The sequence below is a fragment of the Eurypyga helias genome, unplaced genomic scaffold, assembly GCF_000690775.1.
Source record: "Eurypyga helias isolate BGI_N326 unplaced genomic scaffold, ASM69077v1 scaffold31199, whole genome shotgun sequence".
NCBI lineage: Eukaryota > Metazoa > Chordata > Aves > Eurypygiformes > Eurypygidae > Eurypyga > Eurypyga helias.
Genome location: NW_010273289.1, coordinates 1 through 8,926, shown reverse-complemented (window position 1 = coordinate 8,926; position 8,926 = coordinate 1). Strand labels below are relative to the sequence as shown.

The window sequence follows — 8,926 nt, the reverse complement described above, 5'->3', positions numbered from 1 at the left end:
TTTTATTTGTATAATTTTTAAAGCTGATGGTAACATTTAACATGTTATAAATTCAGTTAAGTAAGACAAGAGAAAGTTGAGGTTTTACTTATATTCTTCTCTCTAAATCTGATCTTGCAGAGGTGTATCTGGGGGCACAGTGTTGCTTAAATGTTTAGTCTTTAAGTAAAATTTACGCCAATAGAAATAAAAAATTGTGACATAATGTTGAGCTTCTATTTTTACTTGTAATGTTTATGTAATTGAACAATATTAAGAAATGCACTACTACCTTACATCAGCATATAATACATTGTATCTTCTTTATAGCAGTAAGAAGGATTTAAATCAGAAATAAGCAGACCTGTTAGTAGCAAGGAATAAATACAGCTGTGTTTGTAGAGATGGGCTGTGCAATGCTGAAGTTGGGTGTTTACTTGATCTTCTGTGGTTTAAGAACAACACTGCAATAGGATCTGATGCATGAAAAGGAATGTGGTGATAGCTGTCTTGTATTGATGTAGTTGTTTTCAAGATGAACATGTTCCAGACGTGACTCTTCATTCTCTTCCTCCTCACTGTTCTCATGGACATCATCATCACTGGTATGAGTCCTGCAGATGCGTTCTGGAGGGACTGTCCTGTGACATTGTGGGAGGAATTATATTTTAATTACTCAAGAGAACTCATAATTTCATAATTAATTTCAGAGATGATGTTTATTTAGTGATTTAAAAGTGGTAATTTAATCAGTGTATTAAATTCTCTGTCAGTAACATATTTACTGAGGACTTTTACAAGTCATTCTTTCAAAAACTTTCTCCTTGCGCTATTTTCTCATTTATGTCATATACTCCGAGAAAAGTATGGCCAAGTGTGGCTGAATGAAAACTTTCTGTATAACCCACATGAGATCCTCTGTCATGTCGTGGCATTGTACACAGTGCAGAGGATCTGGAGAGCACACTGAACCTCACAGCTGGGGCTCGCTGAACCCTGCGGAAATGCCGCTTTCTGTGCTCAGCAGCAGCTGATGACTCCCTTCAGTTACCCTGTAACCAGTTTGGGCTCTGCTCCAAGAGTGGAAAAATCAAACAAAAAGCTTGGGAATTACCTTATTTTATTATTGTTCAGTCTTAGAAAACGTAATTTTCTCATTTGATCAATTCCAAATGGTACAGACTTTAATTCATTGTGATCCAAAAACAACTCTCTCAGAGACTGATATGCTCCAAAAAACGATACTGGATCTATTCCATCATCAGTAAGTTTGTTAAAGGACAGGTAGAGATATTCCAGCCCTGGCTTCATGTGACCAAAGACATATCCTGGAATCCTTTCAATCTGATTTCCTATAAGTACCAGATGTAGTAAAGATTTTGGCAGGTAGGAGGGAACATGATATAACTTGTTGTAAGAGAGATCAATTGATTCCAAGTTCCTGCATTAAAGAAGAAAAAAAAAAAAGATGAGAACACTGTAGCATACTGCATTGTTAATGCTACATTGTGTATAGAATAGTGCCTACATGGTTACAAGGAAACCGAATTACAAAGGGAAATTTGTTTCTGTTAATGGAACAGAAGGCCTTTGGAGGAACATGATCATGCATAATTACTCTGGGAATAGAAGGAATTGAAATCATTATTTATCAATCAAGCACAATTAATCAGTTGATGGGAAGAAATCTACTATAATGAGTAGAGAGAGAAGTTTGAATAGAGGAAACCCAAGGGACTAATTTGTGATTGGTAAGCATTGCTGAATTGCAGTAAGTTACACTGGAATATGTATAATAAGCTTGGGATGTTAGTGGTTATCCCACTGACATGGATTTTAAGATTTTATTCTAAATCCCATTTGAAATGGAATTGTTTTGTGAACAGCTCCTTTAGAATAATTCTGGTGTGCCTCACTGTGAGATGAGGGAAGCCGTTAGTAAGATCATAGAGGTTTCCAGATCAAGCAGTTTACTAATCCAGAAGTCAACTGGTAGGACCACAGCTGACAGGTTATGGCAAGGTACCCTGCCTTGCTTAGCAAATCATTTACCAGGCAGTATCAGCTTTTGCTGCCTTCATTCTCATTGCTTGCTCTGCTTCTATTGTACTCTTACACAGTGCAGCTGCGCAGTCTTCCCTTCATTGTATTTACTTCTGTAATTTTTAATCTAATAGGAAATCAGGCTAGGACAATATTAAATTATTTTTAAATCACTTATGAGATAATGATCTAATAATACCAAATTGTCATATAATTGTACTGATAATTAAGGTTCCTTTTTTTGATTGGATGGTCAGAAAAAATATATACACTTTCATGTTAATAAGATAGAGATTTGATGTATAAGATCTTTTTGGTTTAGAGCCAGCTGAATAGTTTTAGATAATACAATTTAAGCAAAGTAAATTGAGACAAATTAGCTCAGAAGAGAACCACAATTTCAAGTTAGAAGTAATGAAGTGCAAATATTTCGTTCTTTATCTGACTCACTAATAACAGAGAAAAAGAAAACAATTTTAAATTATTCATACTTACTCTTGATTTATCCAAGCCAAAGGTGCTATTCTGTGCTCTTCTAATTTGTTATGCTTTAGCACAATGACATTTATGTTTCTTGTGTGGTTAAAGCAAATTTCTGACACTTCTTCAATTTGGTTATTTTCAAGGTATAACTCCTATAAGTGCATTTGGAAAGAAAATTTGTGAAAGCAAAATAGGCTGCTCTTTCCCACTGCAAATTCAAAATGTAGCTATTACCTGTGCTCACGTTACCTGATACACCTGTTAATTTCTGGATAAAGAAATAATAATCTGAATCAGAGTCAGTTGGTAGCTGTGGTGTGACTTTCATAAACAGTTTTTTCAAAGCAAATGTTTTCATTTTCTCATTTGTGAGAATACAGATTACTTTGAAAGATCAGATAGAAAACCCAGTTATCTCTTTTGTCTTGCCTGAGGTTGCACAGTGTACATGTGCAAAGCACATAAGCTGCAGAAAAACTTGCCAGGTGTTAACTGTTTCATCAGGGAGGGATGAAATGAGAAGAAAAATGTAACCTGTGAGCGAATTGGTGGTGGAGCACATTAGGCTGAAGTAATTGCAGGCAGTAGCTGCAAAAGAAGCTAATGTTATGGAAAAGATGATGTTGGTTTTGCTAGATTTGATTTGGTTTTCTTTTCTTCCTCTTTCTCCCCACCCACCCCCGTAGCATTTCAGTCTGGGAGATCCCAAGATAAAAGGAAATAAATATGAAGACACTGAAATGAGAAAGAGCAAAAGGAAAGAATCAAGAGAGATGGTGAAATTGGTAGATAGCAAGAATTAATCTCTGAAGTAAAGTCTGAGCTAAGCAGAGAATTAAACTAGACAGAGATTTAAAAGGAGGTAGAAAATAGCTCTTAACCTCCCTAAAAAAGCCAAACCAAACCACTTCAACTAATCACATTCAAATTCTGGGCAGAGGAATGGGATGGGAGACTACCAAAAGAAGATATTTCTTGATTAAAATTCAAGGAATGAGGAAACTGTTCAGGGAAGAGAAATAAAACCTCCTTTCCACACTGCCCTCCACCCTAAATGAGGTGGAAGTCACCAGAGGTTTGGAAAACCAGGGACGAGCCAAAAAGGATGAGGATAGTTACATATAAGCATCAAAAGAGTATTTCTCTCTCACTCTCAGCCTAGACAGTCTTGGTTCATTTAGCCTTTCCTTATGAAACAGGCTTTCTAGATCTGTCTTTATTCCTGTCGCTCTCTTGTGAGCTTTACTCCGTATGGTAACTTAGTTTACCGTGGTTTTGCACTAAGACTTTTGTACTGGGAGTGCTATGTGAATGATGTGTGACAGAGCAGACAGAAGTTGCAGGCTATAGTGTTTAGTAAGACAGTACTAGATAAATTCAGTCCTTTTGGGATGGAGTTGGTATTCAAGCAAATTTCTAGAAATATTAATATAGAAATAAAAATTATAAATATACCTAGAAACAAATTTATAAAATTTAAATTTGTCTCTACAAAAGAAGATCATAAAAATGTCTGGAAGAATGAAGGTTTCTTGTTCTATTGGAGTTTGTTTGCTTTTCAGTTTTGTTTTTACCTCAAGAGTGGCAGGGAGGCCTTGTGGGGTAATTCTAAATTTATTTCTTCCCAGTCGCAAATAAGAGAGACTTTTTAAAGGGTAGAAGGCCACAGGACTGACATTCGCTTCATTAAGTTTATTTCCTTCTAATTCCAGGGTGACCAAGTTCTTTAAATCTGGGGAGAAGTCGGGATTTCTGTTAGTTAATGCCATCTCATACCTGGTTAAAATGCATGTTTAAAATGAAACCATCTTAAAACATTACTCAGATCAGTTTGCAGCAAGGAAAAAATGTAGTGAAAAGAGTTTTATTTCTTACCAGATAAGTATAGAATTATTTTGTTTATTAGTTTGTAGAACTCCAGAGATTGACTAGACCTTTATTTATAGCTTTCTCTCCCACTTAGGATAGAAGAGAAGGCAGCTGTAAGAGTTGTGGATAGTGCTACCCTGTAGGCCTTACTACTTCACGGCTATGTGCAGATGAACTTTGGAATATGGCTTCGTAGATCTTCGTGGATCTCCAGGCAGTTATGTGACAACGTGCATGTTAGAATCATAGAATCATAGAATGGTTTGGGTTGGAAGGGACCTTAAAATCATCTAGTTCCAACCCCCCTGCCATGGGCAGGGACACCTTCCACTAGACCAGGTTGCTCAAGGCCTCATGCAGCCTGGACTTGAAGACAGCCAGGGATGGGGCATCCACAGCTTCTCTGGGCAACCTGTCCCAGTGCCTCCCCAACCTCTCTGTGAAGAATTTCTTCCTGATATCTAATCTAAACCTCCCCACTTTCAATTTAAACCCGTTACCCCTTGTCCTGTCACTACAGGCCCTTGTAAAAATTCCCCCCCAGCTTCCTTGTAGGCCCCTTCAGGTACTGGAAGGCTGCAATAAGGTCGCCCCGGAGCCTTCTCTTCTCCAGGCTGAACAAGCCCAATTCTCACAGCCTTTCATCACAGGAGAGGTGCTCCAGCCCTCTGAGCATCTTCATGGCCCTCCTCTGGACTTGCTCCAACCGGAGCAAGTTACTCTTTCTCGTATCTTCCCCTCCCTGCTTTACTCCTTTCAGTCGTTCCTGTACCTTGTTGAGAACCCTTCACAGATTATACTGTTCCTTCTCCTCAGCCATCCCAACACAGGCCATGGAAGAAACCAGTGTTGATCAATACGTGTAAGCAAGAAATACTATTTCATGATAATAAGTTCTCAATTCACAAATAATCTGAGTAACCTTTTTTTTCCCCCAGAAGCTTTGTATGACTCCTCCTAACAGTGGAGTTTAATTGTTTTAAACTAAAAAGCTCCGTAGCCCTTGGCCTACATTTCCTTTGTCTTAGCTCAAGCATTTATATTGCTCCATAGTGAACTGTATCACTAAACTGATCCAGTTTCCATGGGGACCCTTGTGGCAGGAGAGGAAAAGGAGCAAAAAGTCAGTCTAATTATGATATGAATGGTCTAAGTGGAGATGAACCCATCTCTGCTTAGTATCCTTAAGTATAAGCTGCTTTGGGAGAGCAGCAGCTGCATAAGAAGGGAAAACATAATTTAAAAAACCTCTGTCATGGAAACCTTTCAGCTTTTGTTGCCTTTTGAAAATGTTGCACATGAAAGCTAGCAGTTATTTCTCTGGCTATATCAATCCAGATGCATTTGGTTGAACATTCTGCTTTTCATATTTATTTTAGTCTTTTCATCAGTGATGTTAGTTTCTACATACCTTGTAAGCCATCTTCATCAATGGCATGAAGGTGGTTCTCATTTATTTTTATTTCTTCCAAAGTCGATGGCAACTCAGAGGGGATATGTACCAGCATATTTCCATCCAAATACAAACGTTTTAGCTTTTTCAGGATCTTAATTGTAAGGATGAAGAAGAGAACTTAGATTATCAAGGTCTAAACTACATGGTTAAACAGAGAGTGTAAACATGGTTAACACTTTCTTAAACACATGTTTTGAAGGCTTTCAGCAGCAGTGCACCAGTGTCCAGTGTTTTGATTAAAAATTGGTTTTCTCCTATCAGTCTAATTAATTGGTTTCTTTATGCTGACTTATTAACAAAGGTGCCAGTTAATGGAATGTGTAACCGAAAGAGCTTCATTGAGCACATCGACTCGTCACATCCAATCATAACTAACTGTATTACTGCTACTCTCTTTGAGTCATGTAGGCATTACCATACTACACTGCTGCAGTAGTGAGGAGTTCAAAGTACATACTTCTATAGATTATGCTTTTATACGTTTCATTTGTGGACAAATTGATGGTTTTCTGTAGGTCAGCAAATTTACTCAGGCATAAAGACAGCAGCTTTTTCAGTGACCTAGGATTTGTATGACTTCAGCTAACTTAAAAAATTGGTATGAAAAATTGTGATAGCTTAATTTTGATAAGTGCATGTTAGCAGTCATGTAGTAGTGAGCATTTCTTAAAAGGTGGAGTTGTTTTAGCAGTGGATCCACTGAAGCTGGATTTCCTCCAGGTTTGTCTTAACTGGTGTGACATATGCCTCACTAAAATTTATTTAATGATTGAGACACCTTCCTAGTCTGTCTTTTCCATCCATTTTGATTTCACAGGAGTTGTAGGAACTGTTGTCCTTTGAAATCCGCCAAAGCTGTTCATGTTGTGGAGGGAGGTGGTACACAGAGGGTCCCAACAAGAAGACTGATTGCAGATGACAGGAGACAAAAATGTACTGTGATTATTCAATTTGTTGTTCATATGCTTTTTGTATTCATCTTACCTGAAAAATCAAGGCCTTTGTTGCCTTACTTCCACACCTGAATTACTACCTGTACATATTTGCTTGCATGAGAAATTATTATGGGGCTGTTCTTTCTTCAAGTGAGGAATATGTAGATGCGCGTGAACAGCCTGTTACCACATAAATTCCCCTTGAAAAAGACTGAATGTAGAGAGATTCTTAGAGTACTTTGAAAAAGCTGTTCTTTCAGTAAGCAGCTATGGTCAAAAGTTTCTCATTACAGGTAGTCAACGATAAGCAAGCAGCTTGACTATGTGAACTACTGTTTGGTGGATTTTTATAGCAAGAGCTGGCATTAGCACATCTTTTGGCAATCCAAGAGCGTAAGCTTTACAGAGCTATTGTAGTGAGCAAGATGATACATAAATTTACAGATGTTGGGCCTGAGTATCCCAGGTGGTGTTAATGGAATATAAGCCCTTCAATTCTGAAATCTCTCAGCTGCAGCTGAGAAAATATCAGAAAATTGTCTCTCTCTTAGTGCATAACATTTAGTGCTTGGTGAACGTAATTCAAAAATCTCTCCCGAGAGATTTCTTGAAAGATCCAGGTTTAACTGCATTGTAGTTATACAATGGTGACTCATTCTAGGTGCAAGATGTTTTAGATCCATAGACTTGAGAAGCAGGGAAAATTTTCCTTTAAGCAATAATTAGTCATAGGATAGTAGAAAAGTTAGGCTTTCTTACTTTGAATGCGTGAGGTCCAATGCCAGGAGAGGTAATATTATTTTTACTCAGATCAATCCATTCCAAATTAGGTACTCCATTGAATGCTTCATCTGAGATAGCAGTAATACTGTTTCCTAGGACAAAGGAATAGTCTGAGTTATGAATCACAATAAGCATCTGAGTTGTGTAGTATTGTACATGAAAAATATTACAAAATAGTTGTATTATATGCAGTAATTGTGTGCATTCATATTAGTATTTAAGCACTAGTAAGCAAGCCTAACGGTTTTAATTTACTGTTTTAGGGGCTTGGCAGTACAATTCTAATTCTAATACATTTCTGTGATAAGGAATGGCAAAGTATTCATGCTACTGTTGGCTGCATTTGAGAATGAATAGTTACTTTGTGAGAAAAAATCCTGCAAAGTAGACCCGTTATTTACCTGTAAGGTCTAGACTTGTTAGATCTGGATCTGCGATCGGTGGTATTTGTGTAAGTTTGGCATTAATACAGCTTACTGTGGTGTCTGAGGTGGAACACCCAGATGGAAGAGGAGGAGCTTCTATGGGTGGAACAGGAATTGGGACATGAGATGGCGTTCTGAGAGTACCATCATTTTCATCACTTTCATTCTGTGTTTCTTCTTCTGGAGCTCCCTTTCTTGTTTTAGGCTTCTTTTCTCTCTGGTGGGTTTTATACTTATGTTGATTTTTTTTGACTTTCCTTTTTCTTTTCTTTTCACCCTTTTTATGAACCTCTTTCTCTTTAACCTCTACCGTTTGTGTTGTAAGCAGTTCATCTTTTTCAGTTTGAGTACGTGCTGATGACAGTATGTTGGTGCTGTCAAGGTCATTGGGCTCCGGAGAATCACCAGACAACTCACTCACGTTGTCCAGTGAAATGACACTTGAATCCAAAGAGGAGGCTAATCAGAAGCAATGAGAACAAAAAAAGTTGTCTGATAAGAGGATAGGAAACTACAATTTTAGTAAATATTTTTCTCCTCATATAGTAAAAATATGCTAACTATAGAAGAGCAGTATTCTCCTTAGAGTATGATTTAAAAGAATAAAAACATGGTCTTATATTACTGCTTGACAGAAGACACATACTTGGACTGAGAAATGGTTAAGCCAGCCACACAGAACAGTTTATAGACAGGTATGATGGGCGGGGCGCAGCAGTTTGCACAGCAGTTTGCGCGGGCAGGGCGAGCGGCAGGACTCAGCCATGGTGGTCACCCGGAGGAAAGCCGCTGATAGGAGGGACGTGGTAATTCAGACGGGGCTCCCGCTCAGGGACGCAGCTGTCCAGGTCTCTGGCTGCAGCGAGTGCCTGAGCCTGTCCCTCGCAACTGAGGGTAACAGCCCCCGCGTGAGGGGTGAGCAGCTGGATGGAGTGGAGAGCATGGTAGTGGAG

The 8,926-nt window shown here is 38.3% G+C and overlaps 1 protein-coding gene across 1 annotated transcript; it reads right to left on the bottom strand.

The window, feature by feature from the left end:
- Window positions 1-412: 412 nt before the first annotated feature.
- On the bottom strand, window positions 413-8,432 carry ECM2 (extracellular matrix protein 2, female organ and adipocyte specific; the record flags this gene model as incomplete). Its single annotated transcript, XM_010159436.1, has 7 exons — window positions 413-620; window positions 1,094-1,420; window positions 2,518-2,657; window positions 4,080-4,237; window positions 5,786-5,921; window positions 7,525-7,640; window positions 7,950-8,432. Coding segments are annotated over 7 exons (1,568 nt in total), but the record flags the coding sequence as incomplete, so codon positions are not given.
- Between the last annotated feature and the right edge of the window lie 494 nt (window positions 8,433-8,926).